The 27,993-nt window shown below is 41.4% G+C and overlaps 1 protein-coding gene across 5 annotated transcripts in view; it reads left to right on the top strand.

Moving 5' to 3' along the window:
* kiaa1549la (KIAA1549-like a) overlaps positions 1-20,900 on the top strand; it is a 109,407-nt gene extending 88,507 nt beyond the window's left edge. For 3 of the 5 annotated variants that reach the window (XM_037540494.1, XM_037540496.1, XM_037540493.1), the window contains 9 exons: positions 3,796-4,034; positions 6,376-6,505; positions 9,495-9,521; positions 10,967-11,338; positions 13,455-13,552; positions 14,085-14,224; positions 16,997-17,148; positions 17,479-17,553; positions 19,122-20,900. In XM_037540494.1, the coding sequence (XP_037396391.1) occupies positions 3,796-4,034; positions 6,376-6,505; positions 9,495-9,521; positions 10,967-11,338; positions 13,455-13,552; positions 14,085-14,224; positions 16,997-17,148; positions 17,479-17,508 (1,188 nt within the window). In that variant the 3' untranslated portion in view covers positions 17,509-17,553; positions 19,122-20,900. The remainder of the gene's footprint in view (positions 1-3,795; positions 4,035-6,375; positions 6,506-9,494; positions 9,522-10,966; positions 11,339-13,454; positions 13,553-14,084; positions 14,225-16,996; positions 17,149-17,478; positions 17,554-19,121) is intronic. The other 2 variants (XM_037540495.1, XM_017681983.2) reach the window with 2 other exon arrangements.
* The last annotated feature ends 7,093 nt before the right edge of the window (positions 20,901-27,993 follow it).

Here is a 27,993-nt window from a genome sequence, read left to right as displayed (position 1 = left end):
GTCAGGTTCCGATACCTTACATTTGTGGTTATTTCAGACACTCTTTTTCAGTGCGACTTAAAAGTTATTTTGTTACAGAGGAGGCAAAACGGCAAATGTAGAGAATCAAACCCCAGTCTAGATTTCCCGTAGCCCATCTCCCCTCCTTTAGTGAATTTTTGGTGACTTTATTTTCTTTTTTTCTTTTTTCTTTTTTCTCCTGCTCTCTATTCTCCCTATTTTCTTTCTATCCTTCCTTAAATGTAATAATTTTGTTTTTAATCTACCAAGCTGGAGTCACTCAAGGTCCACTGAGGTCTACAAGACTAGCCTGTGAAAAGCTTATGTAGAGTAAAGGCTTTTGGCGTGTTGTTCAAAGACATTGATTGGCGGATAAATTTGTTGAAGTGGAATTTGTGGATAGTGGATGGAATAAACTTACATAACTGTTGAAGTGGAATTGAAACTTATGGAGAGCTGAAAATTGGACTTAAAGGTTAGCATGACTGGCAGCAAATGGCTCTCCCAGAAGATTCATGAACTGATGACCTATCGCCCAAAACGCTCAGATATAGACTGATAGGAACAGGTTTTGATGGCTGCAGGTTGTGCTAACTTCAACCCAGACTTGGACTCTGCCCTCACAGGGACCACTTGGAGGAAATAAAGCCAGTTAAAGAGGCACTGGTCGGGAGACCAACAATTCCAGTTTTGTTCATTAATAATGTGATGACGGCTAGAATTGCTGATACAAGGTAACTTAACTCTTGTGTGGTGTTGATGTGTTTGTTACTCAGAGGTCTGGTGGACCCACTGCGTTATTGGTTCTTTAAATCAACCATAACAATTTATGTAAAAACACCAAATATTAATATCAGAAGTGGCCAGCGTAGGGGTTTCCTTTAGCAGCTATAGCCAATCAGCAGCTTGTCCATGTTGTTCACACACACACACACACACACAGTAGCAGCAGGCCATATAGGAGGAGAACAGAGTGAAGGACACAGCACCTCCACACTTTTATTCCCCGCGGGTTCACCCAGCACCACATGTGTAATATAAATGTGTGGGGGGGTGGATGAAGAGAGTGGAGGCACTGAAGATGGGTTATTTTATATGTTCTTCACAGAAAATGAGCAAAGGCCAAGGAATCTGAGGGTGAAATAATAAGATAGTCCTTTATTAGTCCCACAATGTAACGCGGAGCGAGGTAGCGGACGCATGTGCGGAGGTAAGCGACTTTTATTGAGGGCAAATCCAATATCAGGGTCGTAACGGTCCAGGGTCATAGAGCCAACACGGATAGATTGAGTTTCCGACATGACAAACAGCTGGATACGGAAAACAACACCAACACGAGGAGCACGCAACGACCAGCGAAAACAAAGGGCAAAAACAGGGCGTAAATACACAGGACAATGAGGGACAGGTGAAAACAATCAGGGGCGGAGTTACAAACCAAAACAAAAACTCACGGTAAACCAAAACACGAACACATGGACAGGACTGGGAGGGGCCAATCGTGACACACAATGGGGACATTCCCAGTATTACAGCAGCAAAGGGAAAAGAACACAAAAAAGAGAAGTAACCAGAAGAGAATTAACAAGCAAGTAATTAGCTTTAAGTACTTAAGGTTTTGTTTACAGTTTGTTACTTTTTACTGTATAGACAATATATATTAAAATTAAACATAAAAATATTTTGCCTGAAATTCACATGGAGTTTTGCACATGAGCTACTGTTTTATATTACATATGGGACGGTGACGAGTCAACAATATAAACAATTATTAATAGACAGCTCAGAGCATTTACACTATAGAGATATTTAAAAACATATTGCACATGGAGTGTTGATTATATTGCACACAGGAAAAGGTGATAAATTCACAGTATGTTCTGTAGGTGTGTGAGGTCTACTGGGGGTGGAGGAGGTTCTACTGGGAGCAGTGCTGGTTGTACAGTCTAACAGCATCACACTTGGGGTGAAGCAGCCGGTCACTGAAGGAGCTGCCCAGTGCTGCCAAAGTCTCAAGCATGGGGTGGGAGCTGTTCTCCAGCATGGATGCCAGTCTGGCTAACATCCATCTGTCTCCCACCATCTGCACTGGGTCTAGGGGGCTACCCAGGACAGAGCTGGTGCTCTTAATGAGTCTGTCAAGTCTCTTCCTGTCCGCAGTTGAGATGCTGCTGCCCCAGCAGACCACTCCAAAGAAGATGGCTCATGCCACAACAGTGGCAAAGAAGGTCCTCAGGAGTGCCCCCAGCACTCCAAACGACCTCAGTTGTAGAGTCTGCACTGGCCTTTCTTATAAAGTGCACTTGTGTTTTCTGACCAGTCCAGTCTTTTGTTAAGATGAAGACCCAGGTACTTATAAGAGTCCACCCTCTCATTGTCCCTTTCCGGGACGTTCACTGGTGGAGGGAGGTGACTGCGTCTCCGGAAGTCCACCACCATCTCTCTGGTTTTCCCCGCGTTGATCAGGAGATGATTCCTCAGACACCAGTTCACAAAGTCCTGGGTCAGTTCTCTGCGCTCTCTGTCGTCCTCATCTGTATTGAGTCCGATGATTGCTCAGTCATCAGAGAACGTTTGTAGATGGCAGTTTGGTGACCTGTACATGAAGTCTGCAGTGTACAGGGTGAAGAGGAACAGTGCCAGGACTGTACCCTGCGGGGCCCCTGTGCTGCTGAACAGCATGCCCTTGCCCTCACACACTGTGGTCGGTTCATGAGGGGTTGGTGAGTGATCAAATCTATTGGAAAACAGATTGAAATCGTTCACCCATTTTTGGTCCCCTACAGCCTTGGGGGTCGGGTTTCTTGTGTCCAGAGATTGTTTTTAGACTTTTCCAGCATTAGCAGGAAGGGGAACGTACAGTTCAATGTCCTTATAGCAGATTAGCTCCTTAATGGTGATTGGTGCCCAGAGTTACACCATCTATCATTCACAAATACTCCCTCAGATCCCACAGACCCCAACACCACACAAGGGTTATGAGACTATCATTAGGGATGTAAAGTAGGAGTGGAAACCACTTAAAAGGGACACCAGCCAGACATGAAAATAATTACATACCTGTTTTACATACATGTTAGCTATCTAGCTTTCTTCTGCATTCGTCAGCTAGTCTTTTAATACATGATCAAACAGAGGTTTTTCTAGTCTAGCGTCCCTTTGATGTTACTTTGTCGCGGATTCGCAAATTTCATTCGAGTTGAACAATATTTCGAAGATCTTGAAAGATGAGCGGGTCCCGGACACTGTAAGAATCGATTATCATGCATTATAACGTTCTAAAACCTGTCGCCACCTTCAGGTCAATGCAAATGCAGTGATGCATTGGTACACCTATAATGTCAAGTTTTAATTGGTCTTCGGTTAGGCGGTCGTGTTCAGGTCAGGTTCAGATTCAGAAAGTGCTGCTGTGAGACGGGTCAGACAGGGGCAGCATGTTTTCAGGCTGTCTGTGTGTTCACTTCCAAATTTCAGGCCCGATTAAAGCTTTAGTCTATTGTCGCCATGGTAACAGGGCTGTCTGACCTTAGGGGTTTGGCTTTTTAAAGTTGATTCATTTATACCTGCATCAAGCCCTTGTCAGTAGCAACCAAATCCGTTTACATGAGCCCAATCTCGTCTCATGAGTGGCTGCCTCGGTGAGGCTGGCACCAAACTGCACTGCTGCTTTCCAGCTACAAGTGACCTTAAATGGATAGATTGGCCTGAAAATGCTTGTGTGGATTCTGTCCATTTCTAGCCATGTTAGCATTTTTGGCTGAGCTCTCCATTAGTGCTGGCTCTGTGTGTCTGCAGGTGAACATGGGGCTGAAGCAGAAGTCTGATATTGAGCACTACCGGAACAAGCTGCGGCTGAAGGCCAAGAGGAAGGGCTACAGCGATGGCCTGGTGAGCGGAAGCAGCGGCAGCACAGGAGGCCACCGGCACAGCCACCGAGAACGGCTGAGGAGAGAGAACGCCTCTCTGGACCTGGAGGACGCTTTCGGGCCCGTGGAGGACAGGAACCCCTCCACTTACGTCAAATACAGGAGGAGGTAGGAGGACGGTCAGGCACTGGGGGGATGAGTTATTAGTCATCTTCAGAATATACAGACAGAGAGAGAGAGAGAGATGACCTGGAGGCATCAAGGACATCAGATGAAAAGAGTTGGCTGAAGAACATGCAAATCTCTTGAAATTTTTTCAAAGTCACCATCTCCTGCCTGTCTTTTGATTTGATTTAATCATATATGTTAGTCACTGGATTAGAGTACATCATAATTTCATGGAATATCCTTTACAAAAGTAGTTTCAATGCTTCAGTATTTTTTAAAGAGGAATTCCACATTTTTTTCCCCAGCATAAAGAAGCATTAAGAAGTAAAGCTTTTAATAAGTCATTTGTTTATTTTAATCTGTTCTAGAGAAACTTGCAGAGCCAAGACTGTTCACAGCTGTGGTGATAGGAACATCCAATTCCTCAAAAAGCTCCCTCACAAAATGTCATTATATGAAATGGTAACAAATACGCTGCCTTGTGCCTGAGACATGTAAACAATATACATAAAAATATAAAAAAAATAGAAGGTTCACTGCTGTCTAATCATTTAACCCTCCTAATCATTTGGTTCAGATGTTTCAGCCACACCCATTGCTAATAGATGGATAAAATTAAACACATTGCCCTGCAGTCTCAGTAGACAAACACTGGCAGTGGAATGGGTCAAACTGCTGATATCAGTGCCTTGAAAACGTTGCACTGTCATAGGATCTACACCTGTCAACTGTAAGTGCTATCAATGTGAAATGGAAGCATCTGAGAGCAACAATAGCTCAGCCGCAAAGTGTTAGACCACACAAACTCAGAGTGGGCCCACAGAGTGCTGAAGCACACAGTGCGTCCTCTGTTGAATCACTCATGGCTGAGCAGCTACACACAAGCCCAAGATCAAAATGCACAATGCCAGTGGAGGGACGAATCACACTTCTCTATCTGGCAGCCTGATAGATGAGTCTGGGTTTGGCAAATGCCAGGAGAACATCACCTGCCTGACTGCATTTTGCCAACTGTAAAGTTTGGTGGAGGAGGGATAATGCTATGGGGTTGTTTTTCAGGGGTTGACCTAGGCAACTTAGCTCCATCCATCCATCCATTTTCTAAGCCGCTTCTCCGCCAGGGTCGCTGGGGGGGGAATGCTGGAGCCTATCCCAGCGGTCATCGGGCGGAAGGCAGGATACACCCTGGACAGGTCACCAGTCCATCGCAGGGTCTTAGCTCCAGTGAAGGGAAATCTTGAGTCTGAATCGGAGTGAGTTTGGTGTGGAAGAACCTGGCTGGCCCTCACAGAGCCCTGACCTCAACCCTATCGAACACCTTTGGGATGAACATGAATGGAGATTCTGAGCCAGATCCTCTCATCCAACATCAGTGTTTGACCTGACAAATGCTCTTCTAGATGATTGGGCAAAAATTCACACAGATGCCAAAATCTTGTAGAAAGCTTCCCAGAAGGGCGGAAGCTGTTATAGCTGTAAAGGGGGGACCAACTGCCTAGGATTTAGAATGGGATGTCATAAAGCTCCTGTAGGTGTAATGTATAGGTCTCCCAATACTTTTGTCCATATAATGTATTTGTGTTGTGAACATCATGATCCCTGGTTCCTATCACAATTACTGTAAAGACATCAGAGTCAGTAAGATTCTCTACAGTGAATCAGTTCACATCAAACCACTCTGAATGATCGTTAAATTAATAATTGATTAAGGAGACTTTGAAAAATTGATGGAATTCCCATTAATGAAGCAGTCATGGGCTGAAGGTTAGGGAACCAGCCCTGTGACCGGAAGGTTGCCGGTTCAATCCCCAGAGCTCACAGTACATGACTGAGCTGTCCTTGAGCAAGACACCTAACCCCCAACTGCTCCCCGGGCACTGCAGATAGGGCTGCCCACTGCTCCGGGCAAGTGTGCTCACTGCCCCCTAGTGTGTGTGCTCACTAGTGTGTATGTGGTGTTTCACTTCATGGATGGGGTGAAATTTCCTCATTGTGTGACTAATGAGGGTCTCTTAACTAACCAAGTGTCAACTAGAGGGATATAAAGCACCCTCCCACCCCCATTGGCTCCATCCAAAACCTTTGGTTTGAGTATCTGCCCTCACTAATGCTCTTTTGGCTCCATGCAATCAAATTCTTGCAACAGTGTTCCAACATCTAGTGTACAGCCTTTCCAGAAGTGTACTGCTACTGTAGCAAAGGAGGAACAAGCTCCCTTTAATACCCATGGTGTGTTAAATGAGCAGGTCTCTACAAACATTCGAACATATAGTGCAGTGTTTTATTCCTTCTTCTGGGTTTTGCTGTGGAAGATGAGTGGTGTGCAATGTTTTGTTTGCAGTGAGAGCCAGAGGGAGCCAGCGTACTGGAGCAGACAGTCTCTGAATACCCCAAGTCCTGTGGAGACTGAGCTGGACCTGCTGGTCATGAGGGAGCGCTCCAGGAGGGGCATCCGCAACAACGGCTACGATGTGAGTCCTAAAATACCAGCAACTTTACTCCATTAATCCTTCAGATTGTACCAGACACTGGCTGTGTTTACATGCAAAGATTTTTGCCAATCAGATTCAATACATTCCGATTACAGATTTGGACCGAGGTGTTTATAAACACATTCTGTTAAACAATCTGACGGAAAATCTTCGTTTACATTAACGCTACAAGTAATCCGATCCAAAATGACGCACATGGGTGGAGTACCACTTAGAGTTGTCATGACAACCAGCATCACGTGAGTCCAGTCAGAGTGAGATGAGCAGCAGTGAGCAGTGATTGTGGTTTTAACTGCTTTAAAATGACGTCAGACTCAGGAAAACGTCCTTCACACGTCCTTATTAAAGAAGGCAGAGAGGAAGACGTCGTGCTCTGAGACGCATAAGCTGGACGTCCGTCCCACCGCCGTCTTTTAAAGATCAGAGCATGAACTTCGTCTCCTCTGCAGACCAGTTTCTGCTCCGCCGTGTTGAACGGTATAAACTCTCACTGTGACGCGACGCACATGCAGAACGGACTTAAACTTTCCGATAGGGAATGTAATCGGATACAGGAGTTTACACTGATATTATTCTTCTATTTAATGGATAATTTACAGGATTACCCACCTCGTTCAATCGGATAGAGATTGTATTCTGCATGTCCTCAATCAGACTAGACTATTCTGATTAAGGTAGTTACATGGACGTATTCTATTCCAGTTGAGCTTTTAGTTGGATTATTAACAGATTATTAGGCTGCATGGAAACGTGGCTATTGTTGCATATACCCATAGACTGGAGATGTGTTGATATTTTTCAAACTTGCTGGCTTATTTCCTCCTGCATTAGCAAACTTAAATTATTACTGGCAATTTTCTTAGTCATGGTCAGGGTTCGAATTGTGGCAGAGGTCTTAAGGGTGCTCATGGTGGAAAGTCTGACTGTGAGGTGACGTATGTATTGATACATCCTATTTTCACAGTGCAACAGTACATTTTTGTGAGGTTTACCCTGTAGTTTTTTCACTAATATTACTAGGCAGGAGTCCTTTAAGTTCATATCTGTATCATAATAAATGTACACCCAACGCACTACAGTACACGCCCAAAAATCCGAAATCATTGGTTTTTATGGAAGTGTGCACATGACTGCCGACATTTGCCATTGACATGCAGTGTGCGCTGCCACTGCCAGCACTGTTCAGTTTCTCTGTTCTGATTTATCATTTTGCTGTTACTGCATTAAATTAACCCCTTAACAACTGGTCTATGTCACACAAAGGCTTATCATTCAGTAAATACAGGGACTTCAATGTAAACTAATGAAGCTATTCTTAGGTTATAGTAGTGTGTGATTAACTTTGGCCCCACCGGCAGGCCCCACCATCAGGCCCCTGGCTTGTTAAGGGCTGTATAACATTATGGGAGTTGAAAGAAGCATGTGCTAGCATGTGATAGGGGGAGTTTTATCACGACAGTGACAGTATATTGAAAGTCATACTGGAATTGTTGTATTTAGTGGTATTGTATGTATCATGCATATTATTGTATGTATCATGCAGCCCTAGCGCAGCTGAGAGTTTTAAAGGTAGAGTCATGTGCAAAAGTTTGAATACCCTGGTCAAATTACAGGTTGATTTTGTCAGTAAAAATAAGTGAATCTCTACAGGGAACACACTTCTGCACACTCTAATGCACAATTACTGCTTATTTGCTGAACTGAAAATATTGATGGAATAAACTTCAAAAGGTTTTGGCACATTTTATATTTTACATTTTTTTTCAATAGGCTATAAAGGTAATAAACTGTCACTGGGGCAGTTCCCCTCTTGTCAATGGGGTGGTTCCCATAAGGGTATATCTCGGTACCTTTTGTCATGGAACATAACTGAACCATAATCCATTGAAACCATATTTTCTAAGGTGTATTGAGTCCACACACCTCGTCTCGCCTCCAGGCTTTTATTTTTACTGTTCTGTTTTAAAACATTCGGTTATGAAAAGGTATGAATGTGTGAATCTATGAATACTTCACCTGGAAAAACTTATTTAAGGTACACAATTAGACCTTAAACCCACTGCTGTACCTTTGAGGGAACATAGACCGTAGACACTCGGCTGACGAATAGAAGCTGTGCAGAAAAATGCCACATTTAGGTGGGTTGTCTATTGAGGATGTCTAAACACATTGCATAACAAAACATGTAATTTGACCAGGATGTTTTGCCTATGACTGTATGTAAGTGGCTATAGCTACTGCAGTGTCCAGATAAATGAATTGTGGCTGCTGCTGACCAACATGCTTTCCTCTGCCAGCAAAGAATCCTCGGCTTTTTTGCAGTTGAAAAGAAAATGAAGCTTACTTCAAAGGCTGCATAGCGTCTTTACAGACATTGCACCAAAACAATAAACCTGAAGTTCTGTATTACAGAGATCCTTTTTTTGGTGGTCTTCCATGGTGGTCAGACTGTATGAAGACCCCCATCTCTGGCTCTGCAGTACTTTTTGGTGTGTGCGGTCCACGTGGCTCAGAATGCGGGGGTCTGCTCAGGAAAGATACGGCTCTTCCATTCCCTGCTCTCTGTAATCGCTGGCGTCTGCTTGGAGGCTGAGGCAAAGGCGATTACCTTTCAGCCCGTTTTAAACTGCACTGATGGAGAGCAGAGCTCAAAGCGTATTCAGAGCAAACGCTGTCTCTTACTCCGACGTTCGGGCCGTCCCATCGCAGCGCCCGCCACAGTCTCGGCCTGCATGAATATGATTACGGTCTATTTAAAGATTCAGATGTGGAATTCGATATCAGCTAATAGCTATAAATGTGCTGAGCTTTTAACTTGCAAATTGGGTAGATCTGCTGTGTGTGTATGTGTAGGACTTTGTTTATGGGACTTTGCGTGAGAGTAAATGTGTGTGTGAGACATTAAAAGTGTGTTGCGTCTTAGTAAATTTACTGTATGTGTGTGTGTGTGTGCGTATATGTTTGCCAGCTTGAAGCTTTAAATGTGTTAGATGAGGCATGTATGCAAATCTGTTTTTAATTTATGATCACGTGCCATCTTTTCTACTTTATGTGTGTTTATAATTTACAGTTGCAGGGTGTTTTATGTGTGTGTATGTGTTTGTAATTGCAGTGCAGTTTGAGCTAATAGCAGAGGTGTGGACTCGGGTCACATGACTTGGACTAAATCAATAAGGGGCCGTGAGGATTTTGACTTGAATACCAATGACTCGACTTTTAATTGAACACCAGTGACTTCAGTTTCAAGCCCATGCAGACCCTTTAGTGTATTTAATATAGACCCCTAACAGCAACTTCAATCAAACACTATCGTGATGCTTTGCGTATTAATAAGCTTTCGCTCTTTCTATTTAAAGGACTTGAATGGCTTCTGCAGTTCAATAAACCTTTTCTATAAAATCTCTTCATCGTGGCCGTTTTAGTTTGAGTTTTCGTCTAAAATGAATTCAGACCAGCTGTTGTTTTTAGTTTATGTTTATGTGTCATTGTCATGTGTCAGCTGAAAACATGTAGTATATTTGCCATAATGACTTATGTCAATACATTAAACATCGCAGGACTGACCCCCCCCCCCCCCCCCCCATTTATATTGCTTGCCAGGGTGGGCAGCTCTGGGTAATGTGAGCAAGCTGCTAGTCAACTATTTTTATTTGTATTGACCAGCCAAAGAAATTATGTTGGGGGTTGAAAAGGGATAAAATAACTCCCAAAAATCATCAAAAAAAAGTATTTTTATTGTTAGGTTTAATAGTACTTTGAAAACATTTGACTTTCTTCTTATGTGTAGTTAGTTGCACGATGGTGTAAACCATTTTGTCTGTCAGGATCATCCATGTGTCATAGAATAAGAAATTTTAGAAGGGTAATAAATAAATAAATAAATAAATAACATTAGTGTTAATTTAACATAATACCAGCATATCGTTGTTGTTGGAACAAAACCTTGTACTTCCAAAATAGTAACTTTACAGGAGAAGGAAAAAACCTAGTTTTCTTTTAATGTAAGTCAATGGAACCGGACTTTTTTCCAAGTCATTCTGTACCGTTTCTGTTGGTCAGTTCATCATGACACTTACACACAATGTAAAGAGTAGCAGGCATTTTCAAATCATGTCAAAAACTGAAAAACGTCAAAAATGGAGATACAAGGCTTTGTTCCAACAACAGCGATGCTTGTATGCTATTATTAAATGGGTTATATTATTGTTATCATCACTTTTGGAGCTCACTGTTGACTTGTTTAGGACTCTGGACTTCATTTGAGACTCACCTGGACTGACGTGGGACAGGGCTCGGGACTCGAGTGTCAAGTCTTGCTTACTTGCAGCTCCGTGACGATGTTTGCACCTCTGGCTGATAGTATGCTGTGCATGTGCGCGCGCATGTATTTATGTGCGTGCTTTTGTGTTGTGTGCGCGTGTATGTGTATGTCTTCACCAGGCCGAACCAGAACCCTTTGAAGAAACCGACGTGGACCGTCTCATGAGCTCCCTGGGTTTCGGCGGCAGCCACCAGGTCAAAGGTCACTCAGACTCGTCCACCCTGAGCTCCCAGCCCTCCATCGATGAGGTGCGACAGCAGATGCACCTCCTGCTGGACAACGCCTTCGGCCTGGCCTCCGCCGAGCCATCCACGGGCGGCCGCCACCACCACCACCACCCCCACTCCCACAGCCCCTACAACCCCAGCCAGAGTAGCCACTACTCGGACGGAGTGACCAGCGCCCCGGGCACCATGGACCACCCAGCTGGAGCTCTGCAGCGCGGCTCCTCCTTTGAGCCAGACATGCACCAGTGTAGCCTCCCCAAACCCGTGAGTCCCATCTCTCTCTCTGTCTCTTACAACAGATGGGTTTAAAAACAAACTTAACTGGAGAAATCTGTGTTTAATTAAAAACTGTTAAAGTCTATTCAGTAGTTCATCATTATTAACGCTGCTAATTATCAATGCATTTTCCTAATTTGACCCTTCAGGCCATTCGAAGTAGTGCAGGCTGAAGCCCAGCTGCATTGTGCTGCATGTTCTTTGGTAGAATTTGAGACTGTAGTCGTCTCATTCAAATACTTCTTTAAAGTGTCTCTCAAAGTGATACCATCAGTATCTTTAGCTGACCATGTATGGCATTTGGTAGACGCTCTTATCCAGAGCGACTTGCATTTGGATCTTTTTACATAGGCGAAGGTAGCATTAGGAGTCTTGCCCAAGGACTCTTATTGGTATAGTGTAGGGTGTTTACCCAAGCGCGGGGATTTAAACCCCAGTTCACAGCTTAGAAGGCAGAGGTGTTAACCACTACACTATCCCAACCAACACACACTGGACAGCGCTCACGGGAGAACTATAGATACAACAGTAAAGAGGAGCTACGTTCTCATTGAGAGACTCCTGAAACAAGAATCCACACGGTGTAAGAATGAGAGTATGAAAAAAACTATAATCAAGAGATGGAAATAATCAAGAGTGAATGTATATGCGATACATTACTATGCAAAGGTTTTGGCGCCTCTGCACATGTTTTGTTGATTTTCCAAGTGAAGAAAAATTAACAAAGAACACAATTATTGCTGTTTTTTAGCTGAGCTCAACTTTTTTTTTTTTTTTTTTGATGGGGGAAGGGCGGGGGGGGGGCATGATCTTCACAAATTCATGGCGCACATTTATATTTTTTGCTTTATTTTTCTCAACATGTTCAACTCAAATAGAAAGTGCGCGCTACCATTTACAGAACATGCCCTATTTAAGCTTGTTTACTGTAGAGGGTGTGTTAATTACACTTATAAAATGAACAAACCATGTCATTGTATTTAGACTTTTCCATATCGTGGCTGTCCAAAGCAAAACAAGTATCTCCAAAATCGTAACGTAACAGGAGAGGGCAAAAATGCTCTTACCCTGCAAAAAATACTATCCTTGTCAAGTAAAATGATCCTAAATCTAATATATACTATATGATATGTCATATCAGTATTTCTCCTGTTGAGATTGTTGTAAGCTTATTTTTAGATTGTTTAACTTATCCGAACACGTTTCCTCATTTTAAGTAATATTAAGTAAAATTATTTCACTTTATTGGAAGATATTTTTGCTTGTTTTAAGAAATGTGCATGAAACAAGCTAAATCATCCGCCGCTATAGTGACATACTTTGATACTTAGACACGCTTGATAATTCACTGTTTTTTGCGGTTTGTCTTTGAATGTAAGTGAATGTAATGCGATTTCATTCCAAGTGATTCCGAGTGATTTTGGAGCACTTCTATCGGTCTATTCATTATGAAATGTTCACACACGATTAAGGATAGTTGGCGTGTTGAAATGACGTAGAACAATAAAAATGAAGATGCATGGTTGGTCAGTGATATGACTGTATATATGACATCTATATAGCCTGTTTAGTTGGACCATGCAGATGCTGTGGCTGTCTGGGTGTTGGTAGTGCAAATTGGGAATAGTGTTTACACCACGAAAATCACTTTACTGAATTATTACTATTAATAAATCCCGACATTTCACTCATATGGCTCTGTTTTTAAAATGAAAAACCCTGTGAAAGCTCTTGTGCAGTTAATTGCGATTCATTATTTTACTTATTGGACAGCCCTAGTTATAACTGAGAACACAAAGATGACTTCTGATATCTGCCAGAGATATGCAGACGCTTTAATAATTGCCATATAGATTGACATCGCCCTTTAATCTAAAAGAAAGCAGGCCCACTAAGTGGGTTAGTTACATCCTGAAACGCGTGCCATAGCATAGTCGGTTAAAAATAAACACACGCTGGTAATGTTGACCTGGGAACATGCCTGAAGCACAGGCTCCATTAAGAGATGTAAACATTTCATTACGCTAATTCCTATAGTGCACTAGAGACGGAGGCAGCTGATTGGTCGTTGTTGTGAGAGAGGGTTTGTGTGATTGCTCTACAGGGCTTCAGGTTTACCCAGTTGCCTGATATGGGTTTAGGCTCACCGCCCCCTCTTATAACCCCCAGAGCTGGAGCGCCCCCTGGAACGTCACTAAGGTGGTAAGAACAGAAAAAACATACATGATACATACTTACATATATATATATATATATATATATATATATATATATGTATATATATACACACACACATACAAACCACAGCTTGTCCTGGAACAACTGCCCATTGGCTTATGCAGTAAGTGTGATTTGTTGGTTTTGGGTGTTTTTTTACAGAGAAACACTGTAAAATAATTGTCTCTGTTAATCCACAGTATTACACAAGCAGCAGATAGCTAGTATTCCTTTAAACGGCTTCTTCTGGCATCTTTAAACCAGCGAGGCGTTGGTGGTTTCAGCATTAGCATTCATCTCTGTGCATATTCATACATGTTGTTCCTGAGATGGCTGTGGCTGGCATGTATAAAAAGATGTTTTTGCACAGCAGACGGAGCTGTTGACTGCATTGAGGTGTTTTTAATGCAGCTTTGCGGCTGTTAGGCCAGCTTGCGTGTGCTTTGCCTGTCCCCTGGTGGTCAGACAGCAGAATAGCAACAGCACTTGTTTTCCCTTCATGTCTCTGTCATTGCAGCTCAACACCAGACATGAGTCTGAAGCCCCGCGTCTCAGAGGCCTCGGAGATGAGTCAGCACAACGGCACCCCCTACCTGCCAATAAACCGCGCTCCTTTCCCAGCGGTGACTGTGGACCAGTCCATGTCAAGCTACTCAGGTCAGGCTCCTGACGCTTCAGCGTGAGAGACGCGCTTATATAATGCAGGTGTCAGTGTGGGCATAAGATATGAGGGACATGCCTGTGCTTTTCAGTGAAAATAGAACTAAATGCCATATTACTGCCATTGGAAATTGCTGAGGTGTCCACCAATCCTGACTGTTAATCTAGTTCCTTTCACGTTCATATTTCATAAGAATGGGGTTTTCCTATTCTTTAACCTGGAAAATCTCTCTAGAGGCTACTGCAGCACCACTGTGGGGTGTGATTTACATCATATTTACATCAGATATAGAGATACTCAGTCTTTTCAATTTGTCTGGGGTTTACCTTAAACTTAGAAACATTGCATAAGAGGTGCCTCAACAAAATAGCTCCATATTTGAATCCCACACATTAGATTTGCAGTGCATTCTTATTTAAATATAATTACGTAATTGACCATTTACAATTGCTTTCTTAGATACTGTTAGTTGATGTCTGTCCAGCCTTTGGCTCAGGCTGTGTGGTAGAAGCCACAGCAGGTGTACTAACAGAATAAACAGTAGCAGAGATGACCCCTTGAAAAACATCTCAGTGTGGAATTAGACGTCTGCATTTAACCCATCCATGCAGTGAAACACCACATACACACTAGTGAGCACACACACACTAGGGGGCAGTGAGCACACTTGCCCGGAGCGGTGGGCAGCCCAATCCACGGTGCCCGGGGAGCAGTTGGGGGTTAGGTGTCTTGCTCAAGGGCACTTCAGTCATGGACCGTCAGCCGAGGGGATCGAACCGGCGACCTTCCGGTCACAGAGCTGGTTCCCTGTCCTCCAGCCTACGACTGCCGCATCAAGCCTGGACACATAATCATAACAAAAAAAAATGAAAAAAATCCAGGGGCCAAATTCACGAAAGTGTCTTCAGAAAAAAAAAATCCTTGAATGTTTTTTTTACTTCATTCTTAAGAAAAAAGTTACAAGAAATTGTTATTCTTCAATTAACTTCTTAACTATTTTCCTAAGAATAATTCTAAGAAATACTGTTTTTCTTGAAAATGTTACGTTCTTAAATGTTTTCTTATCCTTATGACAAACTCACACTTGTCTTCAGCTGTAAGAGTTCAATTTATGTTGGACCATCACCTCTAATTCTTGTTTGCTAAATTTTTTTAAACAGTTTGATTTTTTTCCTACATTTTGTTCCTCTGAGTGGGTTAATCTGACAGAATCATTCAAAATCTTCTTGTTTATGGTGCAGGGAACTTGCTCAGTAACATACATAAGAAAACAATGAAGATTATCTTAAGAGAATATTAGAGATTTAAATTTGCAAATTGAAAACTTTGGGCCTCATTTTTCACGAAGATTCTGTAGTTCACCAATGTTTTCTTTTTTTGGGGGTGATTTTTGATTTGTTCTTAGGTAAGAACAGAATCTACACACTCAAGAGCACAAAGATGTGAACAGGTCTGTGGTTTAAAAACACGTCATGAATCCAGTCGTGGACGGTAACTGAGTAACTGAGTAACTGAGTATCTGAGTAACTGAGTAAATGTAATTAGTTTCTGTACTTTAGTATTTTTGGTGTATCTGTACTGAAGTTTCTCCATTCTGGACTTTCACTCCACTACATTTCAGAATCTAATATCCGACTTTTTCCTCCTACATTTTGAGAAATCTGTCGTTCCTTTTGGTTTCTGTGTGTATAAAAACGTAACATGTCAAAACGAAAGAAGCGCAAAGCCAGAGCACCAATCAGGGCCCAGCGGTCACTTTGTTTAGAGCTGGTTTTGACCTGTTGGTCATACCGACCCAGTGCAGCACGCGGTTCAACGTCAGCGCAGCAGCGTAAAACTTTGGGAGAGTCTGTTCAACATAAATGATGAACTAACCTAACTTTGTGTAAATAGAGCTCAATATAGAAATATGTCCACATATGCAGTCGAGACTGACGCGGCTTTTTTCTGAATTTCTACAAACACCATTTCATTTTATAGTAAATGAGTTTGGGCTGGTTTATGTTTATGAACAGACGCCTACAGATCAACATAGTAAAGGAGCTCATCTGTGATCCTGAGTTTAAAGCCAGTTTTTATTCAACTTAAACTTGGAACTAAGTTGTAAATAAATCTGAAACTGAAACTTTGCTTGTGTGTAAAAAGTGATTTCAGAGCCACTCGGTTCTCCCTGATGGAAACTGTTTACCTTCAGTGTTTTGTGCTTCTGATCATTTTAATAGACGTCAGCGTCACAAATTAATGAGGTTCTATTAAAAGACTGGTTTACCAAGAGAGACGCTGGAGGACTTTCACCTGAAATGAGTTCATGAAGCCAGTCTGGTTATAAAAATGATAACAGGACATCAGAGCCAGAATTACTCTTTTAGTACTTTTACTTTATACTTAAGTACATTTGAAGGGAAATACTTTAGTACTTTTACTCAAGTGGAGGTCTAAAGGGAGGAACTTCTACTTTTACTGGAGGAATATTTTACCTTGGGGGTCTCGACTTTAACTCAGGTACATGATTTGTGTACTTCGTCCAGCTCTGCATGAATCTGATTTTTCTTGGAACCTTTTTGAGGAACAAATTTAATAAAACACATAGGAAGAGACTTTGGTGAATGAGGCCCATTTGTAAGTTTTTTCTTAAGAAAGCTGTTGTGAATCTGCCCCCAGGTCCAGTTTCAATGAGCTATGAGTGAGAATCATGCGTTTGAATTATAACAGGCATTTGTTATATGACTGCAGTTTGTAAGGGTTAATCGGTTGATTGATCTCCTTAGGAAACCCAATGACAGCCGTGTATGCCATATCGGCCAACCGGCCCGGCTACTCTGACTACTTTGTCCTGTCACCACCATCATCCTACCGTAGCCCCTCGTGGATGTCCTACCCTCCGGAGCCGGATGACCTGCCCCGCCAGTGGAATGACACGGTAAAGTCAAACCCCGCTCGGCTCGACAGCCACAGCAGTCGAGCTCATCTGGTTCATCGCGCATTTACTTTCCCGTTCTGCCCTTAGGATGTTAACCTCACTTCCAGGTTTACGCTCTTCTCTGAGCTCAAGGCTCCTGTTGTTTTTTCCTCAAGGTTAACTGTAGGACAAGATGAATAGCACAGACTTTGCTTGGCATTGGCTGCAGAGTTTTAGATTAATGTGATGCATTTTTCTTGTCTCAAAACTTCAACAATATGTGTGTGTGTGTGTGTGTGTGTGTGTGTGTGTGTGTGTGTGTGTGTGTGTGTGTGTGTGTTATATTTCTAGAACCCGTGTCATTTGGAGACCATCTGCTGAAATGAATGAATCTCGAGGGTTGAGTGGAAACAGCAATTCACCTGGGTACTGTACATTTTCTTTTCTTTTTTTTTTAAATTGTTCGGTCCAGTGACAGTAGAGCTGCTCTTCTTCCTGTAAAAGCCTAGAGATAATAGTGTATTTTTGATATACTCTGTATTGCACTCATTTCCGCATAGTTTGTTGTTAGGATTGAACCCATTCACAGTGGTTCGATATGAAATGTTCTATCTTAGAGAAACGTAGAGTCAGAATTGTCCTCAGTGGTGGTGATAGGAACCAGATGTCTGAAGTCTAATGAATCTAAAAGCTCCCTCACATACATTTTTCACATTAAATCGTCATGGTTATGCTGATATTTCAGAATAGTTTTGGGATAAAGTTTAAAAAACCATGAATCGTGCCATTCTCCACCATCATAAAGAAATCAAAGGTGATGCATTGATCTATAATAAACCCCTTCACATCAAACCACATTGACTTTATTTCTCAGCTACTGAGTTTTTAATAAAATGTAATTAAAAATACGTCATTATATGACTGATTACCTAGTGAGATATGCAGCGAATTACATTTACAGTTTACATTAAAATATCAAATGGATTTAAGTTTGCCTGTTTTTTTTTTCTGTTTATTTTGATGCCAAAAAATTGATTATTACTTTCAACCACAAATGTGGTGTGGAATAAAAGTGTAGAAGCTGCACTTCCAACACAAGGAGCTACAAGTTTTTGCAATATATAGCAAATAATAAAGCAAATTCTAATGCCATATTTATTGTAAATTAGAGTTTTCGAAGTCTGAGGAAGTTTTGTGTCAGTGACCAAAGATAAAAGTTAACTGAAATAGTTTAAAAGATAAAGACTGATAAAAATAGTCAGCTAAGCACACTTAGGAGCCACAAGTTAGTAGATACAACTGAGCCGCCCAGCACTGCAGCATAGCCAGGACTCGTTTTGGCTGAAGTCTCGAGCTTTTCCGACAGAGCTGTTTGTTTACAGTTTGACTTACCGTGCACGCTGGACATTCGCAAGGCTTGGCAGTGCGAGACGATACCACATTTGAACACACTCTTGCTTTTACCTTCAGACAGCCTGTACCTGTTTTACTTAATCTTATTGATTCTTTTTTATTTATTTATTTATTTATTTTCTCTCATTTTATTTTGAATAGTTTTGTATCATTACTTTTTAATTTGTATTATTGTATTATTACCTTATTAATCTCTTATCTTCTTTTGATCTTCATCTCTTGTTTTATTTTTATCTATTTTTATCTTTTATTCACTGTTATTTTAAATTCTCTTTTAATTTAAAATGATTAAATGTAGTTATTTTCTTTGTCATGTCAATCCCTGTTTTTGTAAATGCTCGGCTACATTGAAAATGAGGGTTGCCCTCAATGTACTAAAGGTTGATTGATTGATTGATTGATTGATTGATTGATTGATTGATTGATTGATTGGTTGATTGATTGGTTGATTGATTGATTTAGGACATGAATTAGGAACATCAGAAAGACACTGTTACTCATCTGAGCTGTGCTGCTGTTCACATTTCACGAGTTTGACGTCTGTTTAAAACAAGCCTTTGGTTTTCTTGTGTGCTTTGCAGGGTTTGTACAGTAGATGAAAATGCCCCGACTACCACAGCAGCCCTACCCCGTCCTGGCTCTTTGGTCTAACAGGGCCGCTCCAGCTGAGTAGGCCCAAAAGGTTCCAAAGGGCCCGAAAGGCCCTGACCAGACACGACCAGGCCCATCAATCACAGTCTCAGCCTCCATCCTGGACAGGATGCAAAGCCCACCATTAGCCAATGCTCTCCTGAGAGGATGTCCTCTCAGCCTCCTCCAATGACCTAGAAAGGCCATTTCAGTGGCCAAACATTTTTCTTGAAGCTTTTTTTGATCTTCTCACAGAAACGAGGCCGGTGGGATTTTACGTGTGTGTGTTTTAAACATCAGCTTATTCAAAAATAGAAAACAGTTTGTTTGTTTTGTTTTTTTTTTTTGGTTCCGTCTTAAGCTATCCCGGTTTCACTGATGCCTCTCTGTGTCTTTGGCTCTTTTATGTTGCTTTTTTATTGACAAGGTTAATATTGCAGGCATATCGCAGGTGATTCTTTTGTGCACTCTATGTATGGCTTACGTCAAAAAAAAAAAAAAAAAAAAAAAAAGTGTAAAAGAGACTGAGCATCTGAGCAGAAATGACATGTTGTACTGTATCTAATGTAGTCATGACGTTTTTCAACAGCTTGCAGAATAGTGCATTCTTTTTGCTTCTGCTAAAACTTAACCTAATTTACACTTTTCTTTTTTAATGTCCAATAACAAATCAGACCGTTTGAGGAGTGTAACGTGGCCAGATGTGGTCATAAAATCCACAGATGAAATAAATCCCAAACATTATCATTAACTATTGCTACAGAAGACTAGTAGTGGAGAACGCGAGGGCTAGATTTTTTTTTTTTCCATTTATTTTATCCTCTTCATTTTTCTTTTTCACAAGTAGATAAAGTATCACCAAAACAACATATCTATTTTATTGCCTTATTTTTGATAGGTACAAAAATTTATATATCAGACAGTATCAAAAAAAAACATAATATATCTGCTGAACTATACAGCATAAGCCAAAAACTGTAAAAAAAAAAAAAAAATTAGAAATTGACAAATTGATTTTAGAATATATATATATTGGTTTCTCTCAGATCCTAAAGGAATTGACTATAATTGCAGCAGGTTTTCAGTATGAAAAAGACAGCAAATGTTTCATTATACTGAATTTACGTTTGATGAATAGAGTGCGATGTTACAAAAGCTACTTTCGGCATGTATTCCTAGAAGAATGGTTCTAATGCATGTGAAACACAAGGGCTTGTATGTAAGGAGGCGTAAATGGTATGGGTGGCTACAAAGGTTCTGTTGTAGTAATGAGCAGTGACATCCACTACATCATTTCCAGTAATTACCCTATCTTTGATTTTTCTATTCATTTTATATAGAGAACACTGAACAGGATGCCAGTGCGTCCGACTGGCATTGCAAAACGTCATATTACCATCTTTTGGTTCTATTCATAAGTTTTCAAAACCTGTAACAGCATTATTTAGTGTTTTAAGCCAATAAGATTTTACGTTTTTTGTTGAAATTGAAGAACTTTGTCCTCTCAATTGAATTAGTTGGTGCTGGGGAAGTGCAAAGATCTCAACCGTCGTTCAAGTGTCGTTTTTTGCTTTGTACGATATTTTCTGTTACTATTTTTATATTAATTCACTCAGCATTTTTTGGACCATCTACAGAGGCGACATTCAGAAGAAGCAGTTGCCAATGTAAAATATTGTGCTTAAAATACAGTATGTGTTAAAAAAAAAAAAAAGAGGCCTCATCGTGAACCTATGTGAAAAAAAAATGTGTAATATTCTCTATATGTGTAAATTCACATCATAATGCTAAGATGTCAACCTAATTCCTTATTATCTGACTCCATTACTGCCAGTTGTACAGTATATTTTCACTTAATATTGAAAAAACCCTACATTTGTTTCGAAGGTACTACTGATTCAACACCTGTTTATTTTCCTAATCTGTGAGACGCATTTTTCTTAGCTGTTTTTTTTTCTTTCTGTGAAATGATCATGCTTGTAATAACCCTGATTTAACTTTTTTTTGGTGATTTACACATTGAATCGAATCTAATAAAGACTAAGACACATGTGATCATCTGAAAATATGAAGATATTTTGTATGTATTGTATTTAAAAGGGAGGCTTTCGAAATATTCAGTGTCAAACAAATATCAGTGGCAAACTGTAGCTAATATGGCCTTCAGATTGGGCCTCAAACATCAATACTCGGTCAAAAAACTGCACCACACTGCTCATTTCTGCTAGCACCCCTACTGGATTACATATGCATAAATAGACCCCTGGGTGGGATTTAGGCCCTTTTGCTTTCAGATGGTACGAGGCCCCTTCAGTAGGTTTATATGGCCATTCTTCAGGATTGATTTAAGCTATTCTCAGATCTAGTAAGACAGCTTGAGTTTCACAAACCTCACTGCTCTTTGAGGCCCTCTCTGATGCAGTACTGACCACCCAGGAGATTTTTCCTTTACTAATTCCAACCTGACATGGATGTACAGACACAGTGTTGGAAATCCGGCTGATAATAACTTAAACCCTCTATTGCACGTACTATGAGAACAATTAAAAAAAAAATTCAATTCACTTTTCTTGCATTAAATGATCCCTGATTGACTTTTTCAGACCCAATTATTAAATTTAAGAACATAAAAGTAATGTGTGCAGGGGTCCTTTTGGAGTATGCTGCCTTGTGGCATTATTGTGCTGAGACCTGGCTTGTGACTGGCTAAATCCATTCCACCGTTGCACAATGTTGCATCTAGGCAGCAAACATGTTTGTGCAAATTGTCATAACAATAAAATGATACTGCATGTTAAAAAAGGGGGTTTAAAAGTGCCAACTGAGAGCTAGTATCATGCTTTTTATTGACTTACTCAGACTCCTCCATTTATTATAAACCCTATCTTTGTCTTTAAATGTATAAAACATTATTGCAAAGTGCGGAAATGCGTTTGTTGCCCTGAGCCAACTTTGTGCTATAGAGGGTTAAGAAAGTCTTACATAGAGACGGAAGGCTCAATAAACTGTGTATCGGTATCGGCCAATTTGAAGCCCAAATATGCGATTAGTGGTCGGCTGATATACTGAGAGCTGACCAGTGACGTAAAGCATATGAGCTATATTTTGCCTGAGGTGCCAGAATGTAACTGCTGCATTTAAGGTGGAATGGGAAACTGGCAAACAAGACACTGGAGAACTTTGTGATACTGTTTTGATCCCACAACCGGGGAAATTCCATCTCTGCATTTAACCCATCCATGCAAGTGAAACACCACACACACACTAGGGGGCAGTGAGCACACTTGCCCGGAGCGGTGGGCAGCCCTATCCACGGCGCCCGGGGAGCAATTGGGGGTTAGGTGTCTTGCTCAAGGACACCTCAGTCATGGACTGTCGGTGCTGGGGATTGAACCGGCAACCTTCCGGTCACAGGGCCAGATCCCTAACCTCCAGCCCACGACTGCCCCAAACCAAGAACAGGAAACCAACTTCAGCCTTGTCAAACCTATTTTACTAATGAAAAACGTTTTTTTAATGAAGTATATTTTATACATGGCTCCTATTTTGCTGCAAACTTGTAGTTGTGTAGAGCCATAATTAATGTGGTTGTCAAAGCTTTGAGATTAACTTACACTGCACTAGCTTCATGACCTACAGCTTATAAAAATAAGATATTAATAATAAGAAGAACTACAAAAGCCATGGTATGTCAGGCCTTTTTTATCACATATTTAAAAATACATCCGTCAAGCAGAAGTACTGTTTTGTCCCGATGGCAGTGATGGTTTCATAGACTCCAGTTCTTTTGATGGTTACACAAGCCCGAGGCACCAGAATGAGAGTTGAATGGACACGAAGATCTAAAAAAAAGTGCCATGGCGTCTCTTTTCAGAAAGCCTCACACATAATGTGGTTATTTTGAACAATCAAATAAACATTAAGAGACACTACAAACTTGCCAAAACTATGTTTCTATTGATAAAAAAACAAAACAAAATTTTGTGGAGCTACTAAGGATTATATCTTATTAGTTTAAAGCAATTACATTGAGAATAGGTAAGATTATAACCTTATACGCTTGAGACTGGGGTTCATATCCCTGCTTGGGCAGTAGCACTGGTGTTTTTGTCTACCTTGGAAAACAAATCAACTTTACATTTGGTTTCCTCTGTGTTAAGCTAACAGTGGTGCGTACAACATTTTTTTGGCTGTTCTAGATCAAGCACAGACATTTGAAGCTTGACATTCTGGATGTTTTATTTGAACCAAACAGAGACAATGTTGACGTATGCATTCCTTTAGTAAAGAATCCTGGCACAGAACAGATGCCACTTCTAAAAACTGCTTTTTCTTGCCTGTGACTGACTTGACCTGACTAAAAACAGCTCATATTCACAGTCATTGATGTATATAGAACTTCCAGAAGGCTAAATGGTTAAATTGGTTCCACCCATTGTAAGTCAACATATGATCCTCTGTCATTTCCTAATTTTGTTGCTAGCTAATCTGTGTTAAAGGTTGAGTTCAGCTCCTGAAGTCCCAACCAATGGGAGAGCTTAATTACAACTGCTGTTTAATTACAACAAGCGTGATGATTCTATTGAATAAAAATAATGTAAACATTATTTTCTTATACAGCATTAGTTCCCGGAAATGATCAGACCTTCTCCGAAGGCCCTGATGCTTCCCAACTTCTTAAGGCCCTCTTCTCACTTCAGGCAGGAAAGAATTCCAAGCACTGTACCCAACATGACTCTACCTTAGTCAGGACACATTTCCAAGCTGCTCCACTAGAGGGTAGCACCATGCTTTGCTTCTGCTCCTGTCCTCAACATGAAACAAATGCCACTGAGATGTCCTGTGGCAGTGATGGAGGATGTTTTTCCTGCTCTCTCTTGCCTGAATGCCATCTTATTCTGCCTTAAACGCTCCTCTCAGCTGTGTGCAGCCTGGGGCCGTATTTGGTGAAGATCTCACACTGTTATCAGGTGCAGTTTAGCCCCAGGGCCTCAGAGAGCTGCTAACATCCATACCTGCCCAGGCATCATCCTCTATTAGGCTGGCTGCCAGACTGGCATGGTGATCGGCCCCTCGGCTCTACAACAGTCCCATTCAAGAGCATGACGCTGCTGCAGGAGGGCAGATCCTGGCTGCCTCATTCTTCTCCCTGTTTCTCTCTGCAAGTGATGGTGGTCTTTCACAAGCAAGTCAGCATCCACTACTGGGGGGATCTTTTTCCTTCTTTCAGGTAGCTGCTGAAGGCAGTACGAGAAACCTACAGCTATTCTTTCAGTGGAAGCCAAACATGCATTTAAAGGACAATGAAGCAAAGACTTACATTTACATTTACAGCATTTGGCTGACGCTCTTATCCAGAGACTTAGAATTGGATCATTTTACACAGGGAGGCCAAGGCAGTGTTAGGAGTCTTGCCCAAGGACTCTTATTGGTATAGTGTAGGGTGTTTGCCCAGGTGGGGATTGAACCCCAGTCTATAGTGTAGAAGGCAGAGGTGTTACCCACTACACTAACCAACCACTGCATTATAAAGCATTATAAATTAAACTTAAAGCATTATAAATTTTGGCTCACACAAAGGTTAAGGGGCCCATATCATGGGAAACCGACACACAAATAAAAGAGTTTGATGTAGAATAAAAATGCTTTCAAAGTTTTAAAACATACCATTCACTGTTTTTGTGATGTCACAAAAAAACAACACATTTACATATATTTGCCTGCTCAGCCTACAGCAGTTTAGCCCTGCCCACTCACACCGAAGTTATAAGGAGTGTTGCAGCCCAGACCCTTTGGGCCTATTTTCAATTAATGAAAATGAAAATGTTTTTTTGGACCCGTATTTCTCTTTTCTCTTCTTTCTGTAATACTGATTGTTCTGTGAAGCTGCTTTGTGACAATGTCTCTTGTAAAAAGCGCTATATAAATAAATTTTGCTTGCTTGCTTTTTTGCCCCAGGGTTGTAAGTATATAAAAGTTCTGCGCCAAATTTGGAGACCATCCATTTGTTTACTGGCAATTTCCAGTCAAAACAACAAGCTAGTCATTTTTCAGCATCAGGAAGAAATTCAGAAAGAGCATATTCAAGAGGAAATCTGGAGCTGCATGCAGCTGTCTTACTGCAATGTTGTTGCTCCACAGAATTAGATTTCCAGGTAAAAATAAAATAAGCGAGCGAGTGAGCAAGCAAGGTTTATTTATGTAATGCTTTTACAACAGGCGTTGTCACAAAGCAGCTTTACAGAACAATCAGCACTACAGAAAGAAAAGAAAAGAGAAATCCGGGTCCGAGCCCCCGTCAGCGTCGCCAGTGGCAACAGTGGCAAGGAAAAACTCCAAGAGCAGGAGGAAGAAATCCGGAGAGGAACCAAGACTCAGAAGGGGAACCCATCCTGCTCTGGTCAACACCGGACAGCAAACATTGTTAGTATAAAGTATTATAGTGCAAAAACAGGTGGGCAGCGGTTAATTAGATTAGTTTATGATTACGCAGCGGCAGCAGCATCTGAGGGTGAGGACTGCAAAGCATTGTACAGCAAGAAGCTCAGTGCTGGTCAAGCCAGTCCAGAAGGCTGGTGAGCAGTGGGCACCCGATCAAGGCAGAAGAAGCAACAGCATCAGACGCATAGGATGGGCAGCGATTCAACTTGACAAAGAAAGGAAAGAAAAACTCAGAGTTAGTTCTGTAATAAGTTACTGAAGCTCTGCTGATCGTCCAACACAGTTTCAACAATAATGACTTTAAATGCTGGAGTTTTATATAAATATATATAATATATTCACCCTTTAACCCTAATGGTTGGTGGTCACCATAGAAAAGCAGGCAACAATCTCACCTAGCTAGTAAGGCAAAGAGAAAGATTTAAGACCAACAGTGATGACTTGGAGACGAGTGGACTTACTTGCACTTATAATCACTCCAGCTGGTTTCCTGACATGTTTGATCTGTGACTAGAAACTATCAAACACTAAAACGTCATGAAGATCAAATTTTCCTGCTCCATCTTAAAAGATGCAGCATTTACATTCTGGCACCTGAGCCACCAGGTGGAACATACAAAGGTGGAGTGGGCAATTAAACCTGGCAAATGACAAGCGGACTCTGGCCTTGTAAAAAGTCGAATGTTGACCGATATTTTACCAGAAACTGTTTCACTATTGCGTAACAGTTTCCTGCCAGAGATGTGAGAAGAGCTTCACGCAGAGCAGAGTAAGTCCTTGTTTTTTAACCTGTACTAGTACTCTGACACATACTGAGACAATATTTACAGCCCAGATGGTCAAATGAAGATAAAATATGAAGGTGGTTTGATTTTTGTTGAAAGGACACACGGGCTCTTCTTAACATTTGGGTCGCTGACCCCTGCATTAGTCTGTCAGCTCTTTACCTTTAATACAGCTTTCTTTCTTTGCAGGAGACTTGATTTCACTTTTTCACAGAAATCTGCAGGGATATTTTACCACACCTCCAAAGTTTAACCTGCATTTAGTGCTTCTCATGATTCTTCTCAGGACTCCAGACTGTTTTGCATTTGTGTTGCTTCTGCTTTTTATGTAAGTGGGTTATCATATAATCTCCTCAGAAATGTCTCCTGAAAAAATGAAATCTTGTACTTAATAGCTGTTTTTACCACTAATTAAATACATGAAAAGGTGGTCACAGACTTTTACCCAGTCCTGTATGACTTGTAAATGTTTTTTTTAATTGAGGAGGCATGCTGGCATGGTGGGTGCTGTTGCCCTACAGCAAGAAGGGCCTGGGTTCGATTCCCCGGCTGGGTGACCAGGATCCTTTCTGCGTGGAGTTTGTATGTTCTCCCTGAGTCTGTGTGGGTCTCCTCCCAAAGACATGCAGTCAGGCCGACTGGACATGGTCAATTGCCCCTAGGTGTGAATGTGTCTGTCTGCCCTGCAATGGACTTGTGACCTGTCCAGAGTGTATCCTGCCTTCCGCCTGATGACCGCTGAGATAGGCTCCTGTGACCCAGAAGGATAAGTGGCTTAGAAGGTGTGTGTGTGTTATTTCTCATATTTTCAGACTCAGGGGACAAGACCAGGGGACAGAGGGACAGAGTCCAGCACAGCTTGTCTTTTTTTTTTTTTTTTTTTTTTTTAAAGTTTGAGCTGGAAAATGACCAATGTGTGCAGGAATCCGGCCCTCCAGGACCACCGTTCCCCACCACTGTTCTGAGACGTCATGGTTGTAATTATATCACTCTGTTGCCCCTAAATCCTTGTACCATCATCATTGTTTGGCATGTTGAGCTTAGCTGGCTGCCACATGGCTGGCCATAGACAGGCAGGGTGCAGCAGGCCAGATCTCTGGCACGGAGGCCTGGTTGTTCGTAGCAGTAGGTGTTCAGAGGCCTGTCAGACTCTGCTGGCTCAACTACAGCCGCTGCCTGGGAGGCCTGATGTAACAAGAGATATTTAATCTCCTCTCTCTGTAATTAATGAGCAATCACTGAAAGCCAAACAAATGGGAATTAGAAGAATTGCAGCAAAAGACCCAAGTAGCTTCTCCTGTTCAGAGGAATTTGGCTGAAGATTTTGAACTGCAAGTGAGTTAAACATGAGCTAAACTGGAAATGATCGCGTGAAAAGAGAAGGTGGGAGGAACTGTGTGCTTACTTTCTGTAAGAATGCTTCTTTAAATATAAAAAAGGAGACTACACACAAAATCTGGATGTTTTCAATGAAACCAGAACTTAAACAAGAAAGGTTTTAGTATTTAGAAATATTTTAGGCTCTTGAGTGGCACGACTGTCTAAGCGTTGGCGTGTCATCAGGAGATCGCGAGTTCGATCTCTGGTGATGCTGCAG

The sequence above is a fragment of the Pygocentrus nattereri genome, chromosome 8, assembly GCF_015220715.1.
Source record: "Pygocentrus nattereri isolate fPygNat1 chromosome 8, fPygNat1.pri, whole genome shotgun sequence".
Classification (NCBI taxonomy): domain Eukaryota; kingdom Metazoa; phylum Chordata; class Actinopteri; order Characiformes; family Serrasalmidae; genus Pygocentrus; species Pygocentrus nattereri.
This window is presented reverse-complemented; position numbering and strand designations above follow the sequence as displayed.